This window comes from Ochotona curzoniae, unplaced genomic scaffold, assembly GCF_017591425.1.
Source record: "Ochotona curzoniae isolate NIBS_2020 unplaced genomic scaffold, NIBS_Ocur_1.0 scaffold_4701, whole genome shotgun sequence".
NCBI lineage: Eukaryota > Metazoa > Chordata > Mammalia > Lagomorpha > Ochotonidae > Ochotona > Ochotona curzoniae.
The window spans coordinates 75,535,078-75,560,164 of NW_024467122.1; the positions used below are offsets into that span (position 1 = coordinate 75,535,078).

Below are 25,087 nucleotides of genomic sequence, written 5' to 3' on the forward strand. Positions count from 1 at the left end.
AGCATGTAAATAACTAGTGTGAGATCAGATTCAGATGTAGTTTCCAGAACAATGGACCCCAGGAAGCAGGGGGTAACAAGAGAAGACAGACTGGACCCTGCTGCTTTCCAAGAGGTGGTGGGGGCATCGTGGGGCTTGAGGAGAGCCAAGGAGACATCATTCTTTTCAGGGACTTCAGTGTGGTTTGTGCGTACTTTGTTTAAATAATAGCAACTCTCTATTCATAAATACTAACATTTATTTTAAAATTAAAGCTTTTCCCTAAAGTTCTAATTATTTTATTGAGAGAGAGACAGAGAGAAATATTTCCATTGGCTTGTTCAGATTTGGGGACGGGGCTGGGCTGAAGCCAGGAGCCACCCGTGTGGACGGCAGGGACAACACCTGCTTCCCAGGGAAGTTTGGATTAACAACAGGAAGTTCTAATTCACAGCAGAGCTGGGATTTGAACCCCGGGGTCCCTGACATAGGGTGCCCAATGCCTACTCTTGAAATGTGGTTTTGAACAGACAGTGTCCATCTCTCAACTTCTTTCACTTCTTTAAAATCTAACAGAGGTGGGCCTCGGGATCCCATATGGGCGCCGGTTCTAATCCCGGCAGCCCCGCTTCCCTTCCAGCTCCCTGCTTGTGGCCCGGGAAAGCAGTCGAGGATGGCCCAAAGCTTTGGGACCCTGCACCCGCGTGGGAGACCTGGAAGAGGCTCCTGGCTTCGGATCGGCATAGTATCGGCCCGTTGCGCTCACTTGGGGAGTGAATCATCGGACGGAAGATCTTCCTCTCTGTCTCTCCTCTCTGTATATCCGCCTTTCCAATGAAAAAAATAATAAAAATAAATCTTTAAAAAGAAAAATCTAACAGAGGTATGTACCTCTCTAGGTAGCAGAGTAAGATGGAATGATATGAATCCAAGGAGGAGGAGGAGGCTTAGGGAGGGCTGTGTCCAGTGGATCACACGGGCCATCGGCTTAGCAGGAGCCTGAAGTCCCAAGTGTCTGCGTGGAGGGTCTCTTCTGGGTGTGAGATAGGTCATTGTGTCACTCACAGGCAGAGCAATGTCTCCACACCGTGCCCGACCAATCTCTCCTTAAGATGGAACTTTTCTCCTTGCCTGAATCTGAAAATGAAAGGAGTCAATGAAAATGAAAGGAGCACCAAACCAGGTAGCCCAGGTTTGTCAGGCTGCAGCCGAGGGAACTCTGGCTTGAGCTTTATTTCTTAATGGTTAGGAGCAGAGAAAAAGCAGTTTTCTGGTTCAGTCAGGAGGAAGGACCACCGGTCATGGAGTGGGTTGTTCAGTAAGAGTTGTAGGAGAATCCTGACCCCTGCTGGAGAAAGCAGGGACTGCACTCAGAAAAACCTGCCAGGTGGATCTGGTTGAACCAATTCAATTGCTTCCCCCGTTATAACAGCGAGGCGTATTTATTTTAGGAGAACAGCAACAATAAAACGAAACCGTCTATAATCCCATCATCCAGGGTGAGGATTAGTATTTTTATGGATCTCCTACTGGCCATTTGGATGCACCACGGTAACAACATTGTGTGGTCCAGTAACCTATTCATTGTGGTGAATCATAAACAAATGCTGAGCACACAGCGATGACCAAGCATACAGCCTCATGACTGTGTTAAGAATTGTGCAGTCAGCACAAATGTTATCTTGTGCTTGTGAATACTGGCTGTGCACCAGGCCGTAGACAAATGCTTCCACGAGGTTGAATGTTGGTTAAATATTGTCTCCTGCAGTCTTCACAATAACTCTGTAAGGTCCGTTGCTACTGTACCCCTCACTGCCTGCTCCAACACACACATTCCAGAGGGAGAAACTAACTCCAAGATGCCACAGATGCCTAGGCCAAGGCGACGTGCCGTGGGGTCGGGCTGGGCGATGGCAGCGCGTGACCTGTCTCCTCTCTTCTCACCTTGCTAGGTCTGACGGCCACTGTGGCTCCGAGACGTGAGGCTGTGGCCAGGATGATGGACGATGACACCGAGTTGAGGACGGATGGGAACTCCCTTTTGAAGGCCGTGTGGCTGGGCAGGCTCCGGCTGACCAGGCTCCTCCTGGAAGGAGGCGCTTACATCAATGAGAGCAACGAGAAAGGAGAAACGGCGCTCATGGTGGCTTGCATCACGCAGCACGTGGACCAGCAGAGCATCAGCAAGTCCAAGATGGTCAAGTACCTGCTGGACAACAGGGCTGACCCCAACATCCAGGATAAGTCGGGCAAGACGGCGCTCATCCACGCCTGCATCCGGAGAGCAGGCGGAGACGTGGTCTCGCTGCTGTTGGAGAACGGCGCAGACCCCAGCCTGGAGGACCGCACCGGGGCGTCTGCTCTGGTTTACGCCATCAATGCCGAGGACAAAGACGCCTTGAAGCATCTCCTTGCTGCTTGCAAAGCCAAAGGGAAGGAGGTGATCATTATAACGACCGACAAATCGTCCTCGGGCACCAAAACCACCAAGCAATATCTCAACGTTCCTCCCTCCCCCAAAGTGGAAGACAGGCAGTCGCCTCCACTATGCGCATCTCCCTCTGAGGTCGAACTGGCAGCTGCGGGTCTTGGCTCTGCCCCCGGAGAAAAGGAAGATGACTTCTTCAGCCATCCAAGTGGCTGCAGTGCCGCCAAGGCCCTTCCAGAGCCCGGGTCCCCCAGCAGGAAAGTGGGCAACCTCAAACGGGCCCGTTTGCCCCAGCTCAAGAGGCTACAGTCTGAACCCTGGGGCCTGGTCGCGCCCTCCGTGTTGGCAGCCTCCGCTCGGCAGGATGAGCTGCACTGCACTGGCACCGACAGCATCGGCGACGTGTCCTTCTCGAAGAGGGGGCCCCTGTCCAGGACCAACAGCATCGACAGCAAGGACCCCGCGCTGCTCCTCACCGTCACGGAGCAGGTGCTGAAGATTCCAGCCTCCTCAGCTCCAGCATCTTGGAAAGGTCAGGCTCCCCACCCACGCCTGGCCAGACGGGGAACGCTGCCCGCTGACCCAGAGAAAGGTGCCATAGGACCCTGTGCTCTCAAGGAGCCGGCCTCGCTCAAACGCTTGGAAAACGACCTCTACAATTTGGATTTACAAGCAGGGGCCGAGCCACTCGACCCAGGCAAAGGACTGGTAGACAGAAAGAAGGTCACCAGCTCCCACCTATCCCTCGATGCGGCCCCCAGCACGTCTCCCACCGCCACGCGTCGGCGGCCTCCACACCTGCTAGAAAGACGCGGCTCTGGGACCCTGCTTCTGGACCACATCTCTCAGACCAGGCCCGGTTTTCTTCCGCCTCTGAACGTGAATCCGAACCCTCCTATCCCGGATATTAGATCAGGCAGCAAAGCCGCTTCCCCACTGGCCACAGGCTTGAAGTCCATGATCCCAGTTGCTCCAAGTTCACCCAAAAGAGTCGACTTGAGAAATAAAAAGAAACTGTTCAGGAGGCACTCGATGCAGATTGAGCAGATGAAGCAGCTCTCTGACTTCGAGGAGATCATGACTTAGATGCTGGGCCACGGGAGGGAGGGCTGTTCTTTCCTTTCCACCTCTGTGGTTGAAGCCAGGGACCCATGCGACCGTGCGCCTTCCGCTTCCCCGCTCACTGAATATCAGTGCGTGGTCGGGTCAGAAAGGGGTGCGGTTTCACTTCCCCACAGAGTTAAGGATCATCTCAGAGTCCCCTCCTCCCATCCTGGCATCTGGAATAATCCCTGGGGTTTTATAGGTATATTTGCAAAAAGCTCAAGATCATCATGTTTGGCAGAGGGAGTCTCTCTCTCTCTCTCTCTCTCTCTCTCACACACACACACACACACTCTTCTCCAAAGAAAGAAACACTTTAAAGCTCAACAGGAGGGGCCTGGCGGCGTGGCTTAGCGGCTAAAGTCCTCACCTTGAACGCACCAGGATCCCATATGGACGCCTGTTCTAATCCCGGCAGCTCCACTTCCCTCCCATCCAGCTCCCTGCTTGTGGCCTGGGAAAGCAGTCGAAAACGGCGCAAAGCCTTGGGACCCTGCACCCATGTGGGAGACCTGGAGGAAGTTCCTGGTTCCCGGCTTCAGATGGCGCAGTACCGGCCATTGCGGGTCTCCTCCTCTCTGTATATCTGACTTTGTAATAAAAATAAACAATAAATAAATCTTTAAGAAAAAATAAAGCTCAACAGGAACACAGCAAGGGCACCGGTGTGAAGCTGTGGACAGCAATGGTTTCTCCAACAGACATACAGAGAAGGAGCGTGTACATTGCAAGGTGGTATTTGGAGTTTGCATTCCTTGTAACCCTCTATTTAAAGTGCCTACAAAAAACACACAGCTTTCATGTGAGCGAAGACGTACGAAATCTCCACATCAGTCCCTAAGTCATGCTGCCGGGGATGCTGCATCCTGGCTGATGAAACAGAATGAGACATCCCTACCCAACAGGCCCTGACCTGCGAGTCCTGCTTCCTTCCGCTGCGTGGACACTGGCAAACAGGCCTGGGTGACGTCACTCAGCTACTTTGCTCACACACTAACCTGAACATGCTCTGAGTCCGCCAAACGGCATATACTCATGGGACCTTTTAGATTCTGGAGGGTGATGGTGGCTGGTGCCCCTAATGTAAAATTCTCTTTCAAAAAGAGACTTGCCCAGACCCCATCCCGACACAGATTTGTGAGAAATGGTTAGCTAACTTGGAGCTGAACTGGAACCTCCCAAGCTGGAAGCAGCAAGGAAATGACAGGGATGCTAACTGTCACTTCCCTTCCATTAGGTAACTCAAGGAAAATCTGGTTCCTTCTCTGGATGAATGAGCTAGGGGATCGGGTGTTTGTAGAGCTAACTTGGAAATCCTTTTGAGTGACTGATCAAATCCAGGGAGGATGCAGAGCCTGTGTGCTGTCACGTGGTCACACGTGCCTGGAGATGCTCCTGGCTACCCTCCTGTCAGTTTGCCCTCTCATGCTGGAGAGGTGTGTCTGCTCTGTGGTTTGAAAACTCAGCAGTTTCCAGGGCAGCATCCCATAGAGTGAAGAGGAAAGACAGGTATAAGGTTGTGGAGAGAGGATTAGATGGCTTCGTAAGATATGACAGTGTCTGCAATTGTGCCTAGAGGTTATTGGATATGAAATGTAGCAATGAAAAGAATTTGTCTATCTGAAATATAGAATGGTGGAGAGGAGAGAGAGAGAGAGAGGAGAGGGAGAGAGAGAGAATGAATCTTCCATCTGCTGGCTGGCTCACTTCTCACAGCTGGACCAGGCTGGAACCAGGAGCCAGGAACTCTGTCTGAGTCTCCCACATAGATGATAGGGACTCAAACACTGTGGTCACCACTCACTGCCTTCCCAAGTGCATTGGCAAGAAGCGGGATGAGAAGCAGAGCATCCGGGACTCAAAGCAGTCCCCCCATCCTGGATATGGGACGTGGATATCCTAAGTGGTGGCTTTACCTGCTGCACTTCAGTGCGGTGCAGCTAATTGCGATTGTTTCTTGATACCTCTCAAGTTACAAGCTTTCAAACATCCTACACAAAATGAAGTGCAATCTAGCTGAAAATATTTTGCCTCTGTGAGAACCCTGTGAGCCTATCAAAGCCCTTCTCTAAGCTGATTTAAAAAGAAAAAGCCTCCATTAAGATCTAAACAATACACTGACTCTAAAACATCTTCTAGAAATTCATCAGATTCCAAGCTAGAGTGCTCATAAGGCTGGGCATTTGTCCTAGTGCCGAAGATGCTGGTTGGGTTAGCCACCCACGTCCCATATCAGGTGCCTCAGTCTGGTTCCAGCTCTGCTCCTGATAACAGCTTCTTGCTGATATGCAGCCTGGGAGGCAGCAGGTGATGGCTCAAGCAGTGGGCCCTTCCCAGCATGTGGGAAGGATTCAGTCCCTAGCTTCCAGCTTTGGCCTGGCTGGCCCAGCCCTGACCATTGCGGGTATCTAGGGAGTGAACCAGTAAATGAAAGGGCTCTCTCTCTCTCTTCCCCCCCGCCCCGCCTCCCTCTCTCACTCTCCTTTCTACCTCTCAAATAAGAAAAAAATAGCAAGGGACCAGCTTTGTATTACAGAAGCTTAAGCCACATATGACACTGGCATCCCATATGAGCATCACTTTGAATTCCATTTGCTCCACTTCTGATCTAGCTCTCTGCTCATGTGACTGGGAAAGCAGCAGATGGCTCAAGTAGGGCCCTACCACTCCTGTGGGAGATCCTGATGGGCTTCCATGCTCCTGGCTTTGATCTGACTGGCCCCAGCTTTTGTGGCCACTTGGGGAGTAAAGTAACAAATGGGAGATCTCTCTCTTTCTGTGACTCTGCCTTTCAGATAAGTACTTAAATCAATCTTTCAGAAAATTATAAAGAAAAAAAATCATGAAATCTGAAGAAAGTGTTCATGACCATGCGGTTAAAGAACAAATGACGTACTTTCTTTTTAAAATTCCTTTAGCACAACCTCGGTATCATTGACATTTGGAGTTTTACCTGCTGGGCTGTGGGTGGCTGTCCCATGACGCATAGTAGGATGTTTGGAAGCATCTCAGCGTCCATCTGCCATAAGGCAACAGCACCTTTCTCCTACCTTGACCAGCAAAGCTGTGTTCAGACATGGCCAGATGTCTCCCTGGGCAGCGTCATTCAAGCTCCAGAGAAGCATGATCAATAAGGTAGACATCATGCTAGAAACAGGAAAAGAGCTATGCAGACATAGGGGGATATGGCCATACACACACGGACATGAGTGCTGAGGGTCTCCTGTACTTTGCAGTAAAGGAAGAAAAAGAGATGAATATACAAAGATATAGAAAGCTCTTAGCTCATGAAAGAGCCTTCCTCTGGATACCCCAATATTCTCCTCAGAACCACTGAATCATTAGCAGTGCTTACTAGTTGAACACTCTTATAGGCAAGCAAGTAACTCTCAAATGAATTCGAGAGAAGTCTCTGCAGACAGCATCCCCAGACATTCACAGAACACACAAGGCACATGTGCTATGCTGAGCGCTTTCCCAGCTGTTAATAGTGCTGGTGGAAGCTCACTCTGCTAGCTGGCATCCAGCCACAGGCATAGCCAGATACTGCACAGGAGCTTTTCGATAAACCTTTCACTGAGATTGGGACATACAATTTGTGCTGCATAGCAAACGTAGTCCATTCATCACCATCAGCTTGGAACACCAGACATGGTGAGCCGCTCCTTCAGGATGGCCAGTCCACTGCACAGATAACTCATCCAACCCAGGCTGGACACCTTCATACCATCCTTGCCTGCCTCAGTCAGCCATGAATTTCACTCAGCCTTTCTCTAGGCACCAAGTGGCACCCCGTCTCACCACTTCTTGATGACACATTCACCAGATTAGACTGTTCTCAACCAGTGCAGTGACCAAAATACTTTATCATGAGTTTGGCTTAAGTAAACGGTGTTGACTATGTTACTACACTCTGCTCCATACAAATGCTTTTGATGAGTGTACTTTAGATTCAAGCGTGTTTTAGGTCAGACATTAGATTAACGCCCCAATCAGAATCCCAGTGACAACTACACACATTAGCTGCACGCTCTAGTTTCAATAGTCCATCCACTTAAGACTCTCTGAACTGTCCATGTAGCTGTTACACAGAATGTGAGCCTAGAGTTTAAAGTCAGAAACTGTTTTAATTTCTAGACATTCCAAAGCCTTTAATAAATAATATAACAATAATAATAAAAACCAAAAAGCAAACCCAGTGTCAATTCTCTGTGAATTTCATTAAGTTGCTCGCAACAGTTCTTTGCAAATGTAGGTAGCACCTGATGTGTGTGTGTGTGTGTGTGTGTGTGTGTGTGTGTGTGTGTGTATGTGTGTGTGTGTGCTGGTGCTGCAGGTATATCCTGTACTGCTTGATCTTGGTTCTGTGTTCTATCCTTAGTCTCAAGCTGATGACGTCATCCAAGAAGTGTCATGTTTCAAGTATTGAAACTAATAAGATGTGTCTGATGTATCAATAAAGAAAATATTACAATCTTTTAGTAGTGTCCCTCATTTTTTTTTCTCAGTGAAACTGCAATGATAAGCATTACATTTTCTTTACTATGAGATTTATGTGATGGCTTAGCAGTGTCAACCTTAGTCAACATTCAGTACTTTACATATTGCACTTAATTTTAGAAATCCATTTTTGAGGATGAAAACATTATACTCTCTGGTGCAATGGATGATAAGCAGCATTACCACTTTCAAGGGTAAGTGTATCTTAGGCCCTGCTGTTAAGGTTGTCATGTACTAGTAGCAACTAATTTCAGGTGCTAGAGACCCTTTGTAGGCCATTTTCTGATGACAACATCGTTGGATGGAAGCTGATTTCTATTAGTGTACATTCAAGGCTAGGGCAATCAGTTTAAAACGAATAAGTGGAGCACACGGAAGGTCCCACTTGTCCTTTTAAAAATTTTAATTGATTTATTTGTAAGAGAGAGAGAGTGCTCTCCTCCACTGGTTCACGCCCCAAATTCCCAGAACCAGGATTTGAACGTGGGTACTTCAACATGGGTTGTGGGTGTCCTGCCAAGTGTCTAGTTGCTAAACCAAAGGTCTGAATCTCACTTGGGTTCTAGACTTCAGAGTTCAATGATTCTTTGAGAGTCCTTCATTCTCTGGAAAGTTCCAAAGTTTCCACTCAGATATCCCCTTATTCTATGGCAATCGCTAAGTAACCAAAACCAAAAGAAAAAGGAAACCTAGGAATTGATGATCTCTTTCCTAATCTGTCTTCAAGAAGAGAGGCCAACAGTCTTCCGATATCCTCTAACAAGAGATAGTAACGGACCCAGGGACCATTCTGGAGAAGGAGAAAATTGTCAGGGAGGGAGAGAGGTGTAGAGAGGCCGTGGAAGGGGAAAGCTTGTTCTTAGGGCTGATAAGTTTGGGATCCTTTGCTTGGAATTCTCTCCTTTCCAGAACAAACTCCTGGAAGGGGATGGGATACCTGGTACATTTTGGCCAGCTGGGCCTGGCCTAGCTCAGAGGGAGGCTGTCTAAGTCACCTGTCCAGAAGAAAACCTGCAGCTTGGATGCCAAGCTTCTCAACCCTGTCCTTGCACCTGCCCACTGTGAACATCAGAAGGCCTTTCCAGGGTGGAACAGGGAAAGAGCTCCACCATGACCCAGATGGACTTTCTCGGCTTCTTCATTAGATGTGAACAGGGGCTGGGGGTCTAGTTCTGTTTGATTTGGAGACATAAACAGCTGTGTCATTTCTTAAATACAAAGCTTTAGTGCGGAGAACTTCATAGCATACAAATTACCAATTGGCAGGCAAGCAATACAAAGAACTGGATCCCATGTACCTCTGATCTATGGCAAGAGGAAAGGTTCTAGATTCATTTTTGATTATCCCATTCTAAACTGGCAAGTATTTAATACGTTCTTTTCTGTAGTAGGCACTGCTGGAGACACATCCATTTAATCCCTTTTATCTCCTCCTTTGTGTCAAATCTTGTGTTTGCTTAGATAGTACAGCATATCCGCAGCCCTACTGAAGCAAGGGAAGCAGACCCCACCCCTACTCAGAGGGAAGTCTTGATTGGTTCAAGTTCACTCTCACCAGTGACGGGTTACAGGGTGCAGCCAATCAGCATGTGGCCTGCCTTCACTGATGCTTTAGATAGAGATTCTGTGACTGAGGTCAGACTTACTGGACTGAAGGAAACAGCCCCAGCCCTGTACTTGTAGACAGAGTTTCTTTCTCTTTGTTCCACTGCTTAATTCTTTTTTTTTTTTAAAGGTTTGCTTTTATTTATTTATTTTTTTTATTGGAAAGGCGGATATACAGAGAGGAGAGACAGAGAGGAAGATCTTCCGTCCGATGACTCACTCCCCAAGTGAGCGCAACGGCCCATGCTATGCCGATCCGAAGCCAGGAGCCTCTTCAGGGTCTCCCATGTGGGTGCAGGGTCCCAAAGCTTTGGGCCGTCCTCGACTGCTTTGCCGGGCCACAGGCAGGGAGCTGGAAGGGAAGCGGGGCTGCTGGGATAGAACCGGCACCCATATGGGATCCCGGGCGTACAGGCGAGGACCCTAACCACTGCGCCACCTTGCCGGGCCCTCCACTGCTCAATTCTAACTAAACACGTTGTCTTGGGTTTATCTGCATGATGATGAAAAGTGGAGTCTCGGGGTGAGGCCAGCATGGTGAAGAGGGCAGACCCCAGAGAAGAGAAGAGAAGCTGATTTGGAATCCTGGTGGGGCTGTACCTGCATCCCCTCTGAGTCCTGCCCTGTGAGAACCGTCTTCTGGCTGCAGTTGCTGTGTCCTTTCAAGGATGTGAGATGTCATCTTCACAGTAGGCTAAATTCTTTAATTCCCAAACACTCCTGTATCTGTTTCTGGGCTCCTTAGCCCCATCCCATCCTATTTCATTCTATTCTGCTCCATTGAGGTGATTACCTCTTGGTGCTAGAGTCATTCATTTTAATGGCTATCGAGTTTTAAAGCACTTTTGCAAATCATGGGTCAATCTCACTGCCAGTTCTCTTCATTGGACAAATGATCCTTTAGAATTATTTTACCAAGTGTTAAAAACAATACTAGAATTACAATCAATATGCCACCAAATTAGTTATCTCCATTATATTATTTAATTTTTTTCATTACATTTCTAATTTCCTTACTAATTTTAAGAGATAAACTTCACAAATCTGGAGACTTGGTTATTACTCTAAAAATTCAAATTTTTAGTTTTTCATCCTTCATTAAACAGTTTAGGTATCTCATGTACAACTAATTAATCTTCAATAAGAGAACAGAAAACAACCCAGGAAAAAAGGTTGGTCCCTGCAACAGATGTTTCAGGGACAATTGTTGGGACAAGACCCTCACCTTTCACCAAACACAAAGTTCAAATCTAAATAGATAAAGGACCTAAATTTATACCCAGAAAGCATCAACTATTAGAAGAAAACATAGAAAATGCTCTAGAAGGTACAGGTACAAGCATAGACTTCCTAGAAAAGTCATCAAAAGCACAGGCAGCGAAGGCCAAAATAAATAAGACTATATCAAACTGAGAAGTTCTGCACAGTGAGGGCAACAATCAACAAAAAGCAACCAATGTAATGGGAGAGAAATCTTTGTACTCTACACAACAGATAGGGAGTTAATATCCAGGGTATACAAAGAGCTCCCAAGATACAATAACAAAATAAACACATCAGTTAGGAAAGGGGAGAAGGAAGTGAGCAGGCATTTTTCAAAGGAATAAATCCAAATGGTTAACAGACATATGAAAAAATGCTCACCAGCAATAAAGGAAATACAAATAAAAACCACTTCAAGGTTCCACTTAATCCCAGTAAGATTGGCCTACACGCAGGAAACTACTAACAACACCTGCTGGCAAGGTTGTGGAAGGTAAAGCGCCCTAATCCACTGCTGGTGGGACTGTGGACTGGGGCAATCACTGTGGAAATGGTATGAAGAGTACTTGGGCAACTGAAAACATACCATGATATTCTTTGCTACACCATTAGCTATTGTTGACACATATAATTCAGGTTTCCCTGGATACATATACCATGAAAATGGCCAGAAGATTTTCACCAGAGATGAAAAAAAATGTATTTATAGTTCCCTCGGAAGAGCCAAGAACTGGAAATGAAGTAAGACCATCTTGAAGAATAACATGATTGTGAGGATTGCAGAGCCAGTTGGCAAGATTTAAACAGTGTCAGTAATTAAAATGGCATGACACAGCACACTCATTCATGCAGTGGATCACCAAGCATTAGAACAACGAGTCTAGAGCAGAACCTCGTGTTGATGGAAGTTAGGTAGGAGACAGGTGGCATTGTGCATCAACACATCTTCTGAAACAACTCGTTGTCTACATGACACAAAAATGAAATGGAGCCTTTATTTCAAAGCTTCCATCTGCAAACCTGAAGGAGAAGAGCAATGCTAATGTTTGGATGATAATTTTGTGTTTATATTCATAAGTGAGATAGGCCTGCAACTTCCCCTCTTTGCACAATTTTATTTGGCTTTGAGATCAGGTTGATAGAGACAAGCATTTTCTAGAGCATCAGGGCGTGATCCTACATGCTATGTTTTCTGAAAATGCTTACTTATGCTTTAATGGGAGTGTTCCTCCCCCGTTTACTCACATACAAGTTTTTCTTTTAAGTAGATCTTGTTTGGTAAAAGTGTTTGGGCCAACTGGGAGTGTATGCGTGTGTGTGTACTCACCTGTGTGTATATACAGGCAGGTACAAATAGACACACCTGTCTCCACTTACCACTGAGCAAATATATGTGGAGAGAGTTGGTGACTGGCCAAGGTCATGCAACAGGGTAAGTGGCAACTTGGCATGGGAACTCGGCATTCTTTTTTTCAAAGCTCCAAAGACTAATTCTATTTACTTAATGGCAATGGTAATTCTTAGGTTGGTGTATTAATCTGCTTTTTTTGTTACTTCAATTAAAGGAAAATGTATCTCAGGTTATATGTGTGGAGCCTCACATTGAGCTTGCGGAAAGAGAGAGAGAGAAACCTAGGCAGGACCTGAACTCAAATAATCTACCTTCTCGTGAGAACCAATGACCTAAAAACCTTCCATCAGATCCACTTCTCAGACACCGTAATTAGATGGAATCTCCACCCTTAATTCATCAATCATTAGCATCACAATATCAGAATTTAAACAATCACATGAGTTTTGGGAAAGTAAGTCCTACTTTACCTACCAGAGTTAGGTTTGGGTTGTGTGTGTGTGGGGGGGAGGTGTGATGCAACAGGTGCCCTTGGCACCAGCATCCCATGTGGGTGAGCACCAGTTCATGTCCCAATTGCTCTGCTTCCTACCCAGCTCCCTGCTCATGGCCTGGGAAAAGCAGAGGAAGATGATTCAAGTGGTCCCATCCACATGGGAGATCCAGATGAAGCTCTTGGCTTTGGCCTTGCTCACTCATGGCTGTTGTGGTCACCTGGAACGGGAATCACCAGATAGATGTCTCTCTCTCTCTTTCTCTCTAACTCTGACTTTCAAATAAATAAACTATATTTTTAAGAATGGAAACAGAGCTGAATTTCTGAGAAGCAACACATGGGCCAGTGGTTTGGCCTTCTGTGAGGTACAGAGGGAGCACTCTTCAGGATAAGCATGAGGGGCAGGCAAGGAAGATGATGGACTGAGGAGAAGGCCCAGCAAGGATGTGACCTAGATGAAGTGTTGTCCGTGAAGGACTCCCAGAAGAAGGGTCTGGAGAGAATAAAACATACTACAGAGGGCAAGGGCGAGGGGTTAAGATGTTGGTTAGGATCCTCGGAGCAGAGCGCCTTGGTTTGGTGCCTTGTCAACCATCAAGGGCTTGGCCGAAGGGTTGAGATGCTGGCTAGATCCTCAGAGCAGAGCTTCTCGGTTTGGTGCTTGGCTTCAGCCATCTTGCTGATAAAGAAGATGCTCAGAGGCAGTGGTGATGGCTCACGTCACTGGGTCTCTGTCACCCATGAGAGACCTGGGCTATTCCCAGCTCCTGACTTGTCAAGAGCCTGGAACTCTGTCCAGGTCTCCCACATAGGTGCAGGAGCCCAAACATCCTCCACTGGGTGCCTGGACACATCAGCAGGAAGATGAATCAGAAACAGAACAGACAGCACTGCTATGGGCACTGGTGTTGCAGGTGGAGGTTTCCCACATTCTGCCACAACACCAGCACCAATCAACTTATTTTTAAACCCATTTTCTATGAACCTTGTGGAGGATCTTCCTGTGTCTCCTTTAGTGAAGTATCTGTTCACATCTTTTGCTCATTTAAAAAGTTGTTCTTTAAATATTCTGGGTGTACCCCTTATTGCCATAGGCTTTGTGGTGATTTTCTCCGTCTCTAAGTTGTCTCTCACTTTCTTAACAGAGTGTTTTGTTGAAGGGCAGAATTTTAAAATTTTAAAGTCTAATTATCATTTTTTTTCTTTCATTAAAGTTACACTTTTGATGTCTTAGAAAATGTTTACATAATTCAAAATCACGTGTCTTGTCATGCTTCTGAAAGTTACATAGCTTTTGGCTTTGCATTTAGGTCTATGATAAACTTGGATTATGAGATAAGGATGCAAGTTCATGTGCTTTGCATATGGCTATGGAATATTCCTGACTATATACCAAAGAAGTTGCAGTTATGTTTATTTTTACAGGTGTGATCCTAACGAATCGATTCTAAAATTGGAAAGAAACTCAGGGCTGGCATGTTGCATCCCACCTCTCCCCGCCTCCTCCCCCAAGTGGTCTCCTAGCTGTTGCCCTGCATGTCTGCCCTGCAACACGCCCAGGACTCGAACCCAGGTACTTCTACGGGGGATGGAGGAGCTCCAGCCACGTCTAAACTGCTGCACCAAACTCCTGCCCCAAGCTTATCTTTCAATTTCACTTTTCACAAACTTTAAAAACCATCCCCATAAATGGGCTGTAGAATTGCCTGTTGAATGGCCAGCACATGCTAATCTTCTACCCTGTGGTGCTGGCATCCCCTACGGGATCCCGATTGGGTCCTGGCTGCTCGACTTCCCGTTCAGCACCCTGTTTGTGGCCTGGGAAAGCAGTAGAGGATGGATCAAATGCTTGGGACCCTGGATTCATGTGGGAGACCCAGAAGAAACTCCTGGCTCCCAGCTTTTGGAGCAGCTCAGCTCTGGAATTTGCGATCATTTGGAGAGTGAGCTAGCAGATGGAAGCTCTTTTCTGTCACTCTGAATCTTTCAAAAAAAAAAAAACATTTTCCCCCGTGGAAAGCAAGACACTGTACACGTACACAAAAGTGCACAAAAAATGTACACATGAAATTTGCACCGTGGATCGACAACACAGTGTATGGGAGTTACACAGAACTCTAAAGTCTCACACAAAACCCTAAAGTCTTTGGAGCAGTTGACGCCTTAGTCCCACAACACGCACCCTGTGTTGACGCTTGTTTCTGATCTGTGCGGGCGTGGACGTGCACTCACGCTTACGTGTGATGACAGGAATACCCCTCTTACATACTCATCTCCACCTGCAATACAAGATAACCCATTCACTCCTCGCAGTGCGTCCCTTGGGACTCTGTTGCAGGAGGCAGTTCGGGGCCCCTAGGGGGAGAGATGAAGGCCCAGCCGAGACCTCCGCAGTGCAAACGCCGCTTGCCTCCCGCCGCAGCAGCAGCGGCTGGCCAGGGTGGGCTGCACCGAGGGGACGCTCAGCCCCGCGCGTCCAGGGGACGGGGCGTGTCCTGTGCCCGGCTCCGGCCAGCGCGCACGCGCACTCAGCCAGGGCTGCCCGGGCCCCGCGGAGCGCGCGGCTGCGCACTGAGCCGCCGCTGCTGCCCGGAAGCGCCGCGCCCGCTCGCGCGCCACGTCGGCCCTGGCAGGTCCACCCGGCGCTGCCCGGCCGCCCAGGGCCGCGGGGCCGGAGCCGCGGCGCACGGACGGAGGGCGCCATGGGCCGCGCGGGGCTGCGCTCCGCCTCCGCGCTGCTCCCGCTGCTGCTGCTGCTGCTGCGCGCCGAGCGGCCGCGCGCTGCCGAGCTCACCTTTGAGCTGCCGGACAACGCCAAGCAGTGCTTCCACGAGGAGGTGGAGCAGGGCGTCAAGTTCTCCCTGGACTACCAGGTGTGACTGGGACCCATCCCGGGTCGCACCTGCGCCCGGTGCACGCTTGGGGCTGGGGAGGCTGGATTGAACTCGCAGAGGCCACAGGGGGCCGTTGAACCCTAGCTGCCTTCCCTGGAGGAGAGTTGTTGGGGTCCTTGGGAGACCATCCGGCCGGGGTGGGGTGCAGTCAGCGCTGCAGGTGCGTGGCCCGGAGGGGAGTGCCCTGCATCCCTGGAAGTTGGTCAGAGTATCTTCCTTGAGCCCCTTCTCCTCTGATGAACGCCGGTTTTGATCTGCTGGATGTAAGCTCTGAGCCTGTTCCAAGTCGTAGCCCGGACCTCCTGGTCACCAGGGAGCATGGAAGATGGCAGTGAGAGCAATCGGGCTCATAGTTCTGGGAGCTTATTATTGTTAGTATTAGTATTATTTTCATTTGTCTCCACTATGTAAGCTGCAGCCCTGGGAGAGCTCTGTCTGGTGGGTGCTTAGGAGCGGTGGTGTGGCCTTCTGGCTCCGAGAAGCCCAGCTCCTGCCTGGCCTCTCTTTTTTTGGAGCAGGTGTCAGGGGGCACAGGTCCCTGGAACAGGTGTTGGGCCCCAGGAGGTCTGTAGTGAGCTGAGGGAGGAGGGTTGGAGGTTGAGCGGGAATCTTCCTCAGCCATCTCTTGGCGGACACCTGTGGGCAGGTGCGGCTGCAGAAGTGAGGGGGCATGAGTGGCAAGGATAGTCGGAGGCACTGGAGGCAGGGTTTGGATCAGCTGTGCAGGTGTTGCCTAGTGCCTCGTCTGTCCATTTTTACAGACATATGGATAGCACGCAAACTGGCTGGATTGACATGGGTAACAACAGAAATAATCATGGTATAATAATAATTGTGTAGCTGGATGGTTCTGGGGGATGCCAGGGCAGAAATGTGACATGGGTAAAAACAAGTCCAGCAGCGGGACCTAAGAGTGTGGAAATCTTTATCTGGAACAAAGGGCCAGTTCACTCTGGAAGCAGATGGAGAATGCTGACCCTGTCCTGCCATGGACCACGGCTGAGGCTAGAGACTGCTCTGTGATTCTGCCTCTGTGTGTCTTAGCATCCCTTCTGTGAACTGGCAGAGTTGGAACGAAGTGATTCCCAGGGATTCTCCCCTGTCTTTCCTCTACTTCTGTCTTCATGGCCTGTCCCTTGCCTTCAGTTTGCAGCAGTTGTGTCAGAAGTTACTGGACTCCTTCTGCAAGTCAGAAACATCACCAGCTCGGCCGAAGGGGGCGAGGCTCTTGCGACTTATGGAAGAGATAGGCAGCACACACTCCACCTGCCTCTGCCCTAGAGTGAGGTCCCCATCTCCCCCGCTCCCCACCCCAGTCCATTATTGGCCTGTGGGGAGCCAGTCTGCAGTCTGAGGCATGTCCAACAATTGGCTGGCACCACTAGGCATGTACTGCACTGAGAACTTGTGAACCATCTCTCACTAAATCCTCACTCCCAGCGTACGAGGAGGGTACTACTGTTGCCCACTTCCAGACAAAGACACGTCCCAGCCGAGGACTGGCGCTGCCCTCAAGAAGGGACCTGCTGCCTGTCTTCTGTTGGGCATACAGCAAAGATCAAGGGGAGGGGGCAGTCCATGGCCTTGGGACAGTTTTTTAGGCATCGCTGCTTCATCTTGTCGTGCTCTCTGGAGGCCTTGGTGAAGAGTTGCTGTCTAACGGCAGGATCACTCCTGCTGTGGAATGATTGAGGCAGGGTCGGTGGGCAGCCTTGGGGGAAGACTCTAGCCCTGCCAGCTTCCCTGGTGCAACTTCGGGCAGTTTACCTGCAGCCTTAGTTTCCCCTTCAACCAGTTGGGAAAAATTGGGCTCATCATACTCTAGCAGAGAGAGAGAAACAACCAAAAAACAAAACACCTTTGGGGTTAGGCAGACAGGGATTCAAATCCTGCCCTGTTGCTTCCTTACTAGCAGTGTGACCATGCAAAGGGGTGAGGCAGCACCCACCTCTGCAGGTGGCAAAGGTGACATGTCCAGCTCTTATGTTTGGTCAAGGGGTCTTGGGTCCTTGGTCACAGCAGCTCTTCTGTGATTGTCAGGTCATCACGGGTGGTCACTATGACGTGGACTGCTATGTGGAAGACCCCCTGGGGAACACCCTCTACCGGGAGACCAAGAAGCAGTACGACAGTTTCACGCACCGGGCCGAGGTCAAGGGCGTCTACCAGTTCTGCTTCAGTAATGAGTTCTCTACTTTTTCACACAAGACCGTCTACTTTGACTTCCAAGTGGGCGACGAGCCCCCCATCCTGCCAGACATGGGGAACAAAGTCACGGCTCTCACCCAGGTGAGTGAATGCCAATGACTGCAGGCCTGGCTGAACCCTCTCCCCTGTTCCCTGTCTTTGAGTCCTAAGCTCCCTTGCCCCATTGCTGGGCAATATGTGTACAGCATAAGGACCAATGGGGTGATCCAGGCTTGCTCGCTCTTTCTTGTGCCTTCCCTGGGGGTTTTGGGATTCTCCATGGAAAGGAGAGAATGAGAAAGGCCCGGCCGCTGCTTGGCAGTCATTTGGCTTCTGCTCCTGCCCTGCTGGAGAGACTGAGCCAGGTACACAGTTACAGGCAAAGAAGGAAGGCTGGCAGGTTCGGGCCTGGCCGGATGCTCCCCTCTTAGCTACCGTGGTGACATGGTGTAGGAGGCCAGAGACCTCCAAGTCAGCTTGCTCTCAAGGTTGACTATCCTCCGAATGCCACTCTCTTCCCCTCCTCCCTGCCTTTTTGCAGCCAAGACTCGCCTCTCCTGCTGCACCTGTGTGTGAGGCGTGCTTCCAAAGGGAGCTGGCCCCATGTCTGTTGAGTGACTGTCAGAAGCCGTAGAGACTTGTCAGACAGGAACAACCACCCATGGCTGTTCCTGGAGCAAAGCTGGAGTCTCCTGGGCATTCAACAGGCATGCTTCGAGGTGGCCATGTGCTGTGCTGGCCTCTGTGGCTTCTGCATGGTCCCCTGGTGCATCCGCAGCAGGAGGGAGAGCTGTGTTGCCTCCGTCCTTGTGACATTACAAACCTACTTCCTGCTCTGCACTGCAGTGCTGCAGTGACATGTCCAATGTTCATTGGTCACTGGAAGCTTGTGGCCAGGCCCAGGAAGTTCCGTTGGCTGATGCTGAGTCTGAACATGGCTGCCGTTGGAGGACCTGCCCACTGAGGGTGTGTGTTGTGCATGAGATCTTGCACCAGCAGTGCTGGGGAACAAGCTGATGATGGCTGATGGAGCAGTCTGTGGATGGCATTCTAGGCATTTCTGGACTCTGCCCTGGAGATGCTCCTTCCTTCCAGATCTGCAGAGAGGTGGCTTGATGGGTTGGTCCATGGAGCACTACCCTCACTGGTATTAGGAGCCTGGCAAGAAATAGCTGTGTGAGCTGGGGAGCCGCAGGACACTGTGGTTGGGGCTTGGGTTGCAGAGTGCGGGGATCTTAAGTTCTCCCAGGAGGTTCAGGATGGCTTCGTTGGGGCAGGTAGCACACCTGTCCTGGATGAGGGAGGAACTTCCATGTGGCGGTGAGAATGGGTGACATTGTCAGCATGTGCTGTTTATACTTCTCGCCTGCTTCCAGGGGAGTGCAGCTGCCGGGCAGCCAAGCTGAAGGTTACCTGGGCCCCTGGGTGGAGGCTTGAGGTTTCCCACCCATTTTGGCAGGATTTGGAGTTTCCTTACTCCATGGTGAGGCCTTACTGTCAAGTCTTTGAAGAATGGACAGGCCCCAAGCGGCTGTCTGCAGAGGCCCTACGAGGCAGGGGATGGAGGACGTCCTGTGGGGGTTGCAAGCTGCCAGCCATGCAGTGGGTAGAGGAGGTGAGTGGGGTGGCAGAGTGAGCAAAGGGTGGAGTTCAAGGGGCAGCTTTCAGGATGAGTGGAGAGGCTTCTAGGCAGGGAAAGCAAACCACAGCTGGTGGTGTAGGCAGAACAGAGCGCCATTTCCTGCCCCCTCTCCCCTGCCCCAACCCTGGGCCCCAAGAAAGTAGGAAACAGGCTGGAGGCACTGCCTGATGAGGTAGTTTGTCCCTCCCAAAGGTTCATGTGCCAGGGCCTGCTCCCCAGGACAAGGGTATTGATGCGCGGTGGAGGTAGGACTCTAGTGACCATCTTCTGGGGATGGGCTGGACCTAGCAGGACTCCTGTCTCCACATGAGAGCGGGTTGATGGATTCAGAGTCTCTCAGTGGTTTGGGTCCTTGTGCCCACATGACTTGCTGTTGCCCCATGCTGGGTTAGGAAGCAGCCTGTGGTGCTGTGCTGCTCAGCAGATGGAGCTGCCTGGCTGTATTCCCTCCTCGCCTCCCCACCTCCAAGCTTTGTTTTCTGAAGTTCCCACCCACAAGTGTGTTGCAACGGACTGTGTGGTTGCCAAGCAGGCTGGGCAGGACAATGCCACGTCAGCAGTGGCAGCTGGCCCCTCCCTCCCTGGGGCTGCTCTGGCACCAGGTCCTCTGGGCAGCACCACTGTCTGTGTCCGGTGTGGCTGGCCTCGGAGCAAGGCCTCTGAGGGGAGACTCATGTGGTGTCTGAGAGGCCTGCATCTGGCACTTTGCGGCTTTCCTCTGACTCCTCTTCCTCCCACCTTCCTCTCCAGGGCTTCTGGATACTGGAGGAAGGCTGGAAATGCAGTCCTAGTCCTTCCTGGTTTAGCCCCCTTCTTGTATCTCTGACAGCTGGCAGGCATTCAGGAGCTTGCATAGTATTGCCAGACAAGTTGGGTGGGCCAGGGCTCTGTGCCCCAGCAGCCTCCTTCACTGGTTGGCATTGAAACCATTTGGCACTTGGAAGGTCTGCCTGGAATCCACAGCAGTCTGCTTTTATCTATTTTCATCTACTTGAAAGGCAGAATTAAAGAGAGGAAGAAAGAGAGGTTGATCTTCCATCTGCTGGTTCACATCCTGAATGCCTACAACTGATGCTGGGCCAGGCCAAAGCCAGGGACCCTAGATGTCCATCTGTGTCTCCCACACTGGTGGCAGGGGCCCAAGTACATGGGACATCTTCTGCCTCCCAGGGGACATTGGCAGGGAGCTGGATTAGGGACAGAGTAGCTGTGTCTTGAGCCAGTGCAGGTGTCCCCAGCGTAACCTAATGGGTAACATCCACTTGTCCCTTTCCAGTATCAAATGTCTGTGGGTACAGCCTGGCTAATGCATATGGGAGGGAGGAGGAGCCCAGGGCCATTGCTGTGCAGTCTTAGGTAAGGGGACAGGGTAGTGCTCTTCTCTTGGGAGCTGAAGCAGGTGTCTGGCAGGTGCTTGGTGGGTCCCTGGAGCCTGAGCACTTGCTCACATGGTGTTGTCTAGCCTTGTCTGCAGTGAGATTGCCTCTGAGTTTTGCCACAGGCACAAGGTACTGGTTGTCTGTGACTGAGTAGCTCATCCCCGTGCCTGCTGGCACCCACTCTTGTGTCTGCTGAGCCCCTCACAGCTCTGTGTACTCCTGGGCAGGGCAGACTTGGCCAGGTTCTGTAGCCCAGGGCTGGGCTCTTCCCTGGCTACTGTGGGGAGGGACATCCACTCACAGGCCCATGCTGTGCAGTCAAAGGACTGAGGTCCCATCCATCCTGTTGCCAACTGTGGTGCCCGCAGCCCTTGGTGGCCTTCTCTCTGGCCCTGGGCAGGTGGGTGCTGCCTCCTGCAGCAAGGTGAGCAATGTGCTGGGTGTTCAAGGTCTGGCATGGGATTCCCTCAGACCCTGAACAGTCCCTCTGACTCAGTGACAGCTGACAGTGACGACGGCCTGAAGCAGTCACAGGTTCCTGGGGTTAGCAGGAAGGCACTCCATGTGGTCACAGTAGGGGACATTTTCAGATTTCTGCCTGCTGCCTGGAGTGTTCCAGTGGGAAGTTATAATGTACTACATGCGAGCATCTGTATGAACGCATGGAGTGTGCACGTGTGTGTGCTCAGGGAATGCGAGAAGCTCTCACTGCAGAGCTGTGACCCAGAGCCCAGCACTGCAATGGCCTGGTTCTTTCTCAGCTGTTTATGGACTGTGTGGACCTTGTGTGATTCATGTGGCCTCTTCGGACCTCAGTTTCCCATCAATGTAGTGGCTGAGCAGTAAGTCAGTCTTCTCTAATGGTGAGGGTGCTGTGGGCATGGGCAGGGCTGGAATGGATAGTCTCAAGGCTCAGTTCATGGAGTCAGACCCTGTGTCAACCACATAGCAGCAGTGTGACTCTGGGGAGCTCACTGGACCTCTCAGAATCACAGCATGGTAGGAGGAGGAAAACAAACCACATGAAACCCTCAGAGCAGAACCCCAGTTAGCAGTCCAAACATGGTCATCCAGCATTGCCTGTGTGCTGGATTCTGCACCCCTGTCTTTGGGAGTGGGAGAGTGACCAAAGCCCTTGTCTCCTGATTTGCTGTGCTCCCTAATTCAGGGCTAAGTGATGCGACCGCTTCTCTCTCCCTGCCCAGATGGAGTCAGCCTGCGTGACCATCCACGAGGCCCTGAAGACTGTGATCGACTCACAGACCCACTACCGACTGCGCGAGGCCCAGGACCGCGCCAGGGCAGAAGACCTCAACAGCCGCGTCTCCTACTGGTCTGTGGGTGAGACGATTGCCCTGTTCGTGGTCAGCTTCAGCCAGGTGCTGCTGCTCAAGAGCTTCTTCACTGAGAGGCGCCCGCTCAACAGGGCCGTCCACTCCTAGTGCCACGTCGCCAAGCTGGCTGAGCCACGCACCCTGGCCCAGGACATGGGTCCCAGGATGTGTGGCTCCAAAATAGCTTGCATGCTTGCTGGCCGCTCTTCTCTCTCCCCACCTGGGAGGGCGGGGGACGTAGCCGAGTGTGCCACCCAAGTGGGACCTACTCGTGGCTGCCTGGGTGCCCTGGGCTCACTGTTGTCTCTCCTAGGGACCAGGAATGTGGCTAATAAAAATGGAAGTGTGCGCAGCCTGGAGACCGTGTCCTCCCTTACTTGCTGTACAGGCGCTCCCAGGCCTCATAGGGAACACGTGTGGTTAGATGATTGGTGTCTCCTAGAGCAAGGGGCAGCAGTGTGGGGGGCCTCTGTGCAAGAGCTGTCCGGCAGGGGGGCATGGAACTTTTTCCCCCAGACCCCTCCACCACGGGTGAACCAAAGCAGGGATCGAGTGCCATGAGTGGCCTTACTGTTACAGTCACCCACCAGGCCATGTGCAGGTCTTTCTACTGCTGTTTTCTGTGGGCAGGGGCGAACTCTCCCTCTCTCTGAGTCATTCGTAGATATGTTTCCAGAAGTGTCTGATGGTTTGCTTCACAACAAAGATTTTCAGAAAAGACACCAAAGCTTCTGGGAGAAATCCCCTAGGAAGCAGTTAGGATCTGAGTGGGTGAACTGAGCTTAGTTCCAATTCTTGTTGGACCAGTTCTTACTGGCATGTGGTACAAATGCCTGACACAGCTGAGAGTGGGCCTTGCATGCTGTGTGAGGCAGGTACATGTAATAAAATGACAGTTTTACTTTAGGATTGCCAGGCTGGAAGCCCCATGGCCATAGGGGAGATGTTCCACGATAGGATAGCAGGTACCCCAGAAGCAAGAAGGAAACTCTTGGAGAAATAACATAAGTGAGCATCTCAGAATCAAAGATCTCAGATTACAGAGTGGCAGGTGGGACTGAGAACTGACCAAGGTCTGACTACTCTGTACGGAGGACAGTCCTTTGCAGACCTACCCAGGTGTGCAGAGCCATGGCTAGGTGAAGAGAAATGACCCCAAGAAGTCACTGTGAGGCACCTGACAGCTAAGGATGCTTACTAGTGGGTACAATGTCTGGGACCAGGAAAAAAAAAAAAAGAAGAAAGAACATATACTCTGTAACATATACTGGTGGAGTGGGGTGCTCAGAGGGGATGAGGATGAGCTAAACTGATTGTCTAATTTAGGGAAAGGTCCCAATCTTAATGAATTTAAGAAATCTGGGTGGTGGGGAGGGAATGGAGTGGGAAAGCAAAAGCAGGCTAAGTCTTTGCCTGGAGTGCTGGCATCCCATAAAGATGCCAGTTTGTGTTCCTGCTGCTCCACCTCTGTTACTGCTGCTTACTTAGGGCCTAGAAAAGCAGCAGAGGAAATCTCAAGTCTTTGGGCTCCTGCATCCACATGGGAGACCCGAAAGATGCTCCTGGCTTCCGGTCAGCTCCCGCCATTGTGCCCATTTGGAAAGTGAACCGTCAAATGGGAGATCTGCCTCTCTGTCTCTTCTTTCCTCTGTAAAACTTGCCTTTCCCATTAAAAAAGAAAGAAAGAAAGAAAACAAGAAGTAGGGGCCATGATGTAGGAGCCAGCATCAAGCAACACAGCCCGAAGCAGTATTTTTGAAATTAGCTAAGCTTGATCTGGGCAAGCAAAAAGTAACAAGAAGTGAAAGGACAGCAGGGTATATGAAAATGAAAGGAAAGTGGCTGGAAGAGTTACACACAATTTCTGTTAAAACATCATGGTGGGGCAGGTGCTTGGGTTAGCCCTTAAGACGATTGGGTTGCCTGCATCCTGTGTCAGAGTCTCTGGGTGTAAGTTTCAGCCCTGCTCCTGCTTCTGTCTTCCCACTAATGCATCTGCTGGGAGGCAGCAGGGGTGGCTGAAGAAGTAGGGTCCCTGCAGCCCATGTGACGAGCCTGGACTGAGTGCAGCTCTTTTTGACCCAGCCCAGACTCAGCTGTTGCAGGTACTTGGGAAGTGATACTAATGCCTGACATGTGATTGGGAGTGTTCTCTCTACCTCTTTCTCTTGCTGAGAAATAGAAATCTAGAAAACCACTTGCAATATACTGTTACTTAAAATCCAAAGACTCTCACCCAAGTATACAAGATCCAATGATATGTTTTCCTTAAGGGACTCAAAACACCACATATTGAAAATGAATGGATGAAAAGGGACTTTTTCTTTTAGGACAATGCCAACTTAGGGACACTGAGGTTGTAATCAGAGCACCTGATAGTAGAAGGTAAGAGACAGGCTCTCATGGAAGCATCTCATAGCAGGGTGAGGGAGCAGTGAAAAGAATAGTGGACAAGAGGATGTCACCATTATCCTTGGATGCTGTAGAGGGAGCTCTCTCTCTCTCTGTCACACACACACACACACACACACACACATATACACTGCACAACGGACAGACTGCAGAGACTCATGGACTCAGAGGGGGAAAACTGCACAGGCTCTAGCCAAGCCCCAGACGCCGTGAGGCATCACACATACCCTGCCTTGCCACTGGCAATTCCCCAGCTTAGACGGGGTGAGGTGGAAGTTGAGGGTAGGGTTGGATGGCCATTGGCACACATTCCTGCTGTTGCTTTGTCAGAATCCTCTGTTAAAAAAAATTGTGTTTATTTTGTTTTGTTTTTCTCTAAAAGATGAATTTGTTTATGAGAGGGAAAGAGTGAGAAAGCAGAATTGTTAGTTCACTCCCCAAATGGCTTCAATGGACAGGACTAGGCCAGACCAAAGCCAGGAGCCTGGAACTCCATCTCGGTCTCCTATGAAG

The 25,087-nt window shown here is 50.3% G+C and overlaps 2 protein-coding genes across 2 annotated transcripts; both read left to right on the forward strand.

The window, feature by feature from the left end:
• Positions 1-1,975: 1,975 nt before the first annotated feature.
• On the forward strand, positions 1,976-3,493 carry ANKRD34C (ankyrin repeat domain 34C). The gene has a single exon (XM_040969843.1). It carries the CDS (start codon positions 1,976-1,978, stop codon positions 3,491-3,493), a length of 1,518 nt encoding a protein of 505 aa, XP_040825777.1.
• Positions 3,494-15,356: 11,863 nt separating this feature from the next.
• TMED3 (transmembrane p24 trafficking protein 3) lies at positions 15,357-22,521 on the forward strand. Its single transcript, XM_040969295.1, has 3 exons — positions 15,357-15,599; positions 17,661-17,909; positions 22,034-22,521. The coding sequence occupies exons 1-3, from the start codon at positions 15,429-15,431 to the stop codon at positions 22,268-22,270; spliced, it is 657 nt and encodes a 218-aa protein (XP_040825229.1). The 5' UTR covers positions 15,357-15,428; the 3' UTR covers positions 22,271-22,521.
• Positions 22,522-25,087: the final 2,566 nt, after the last annotated feature.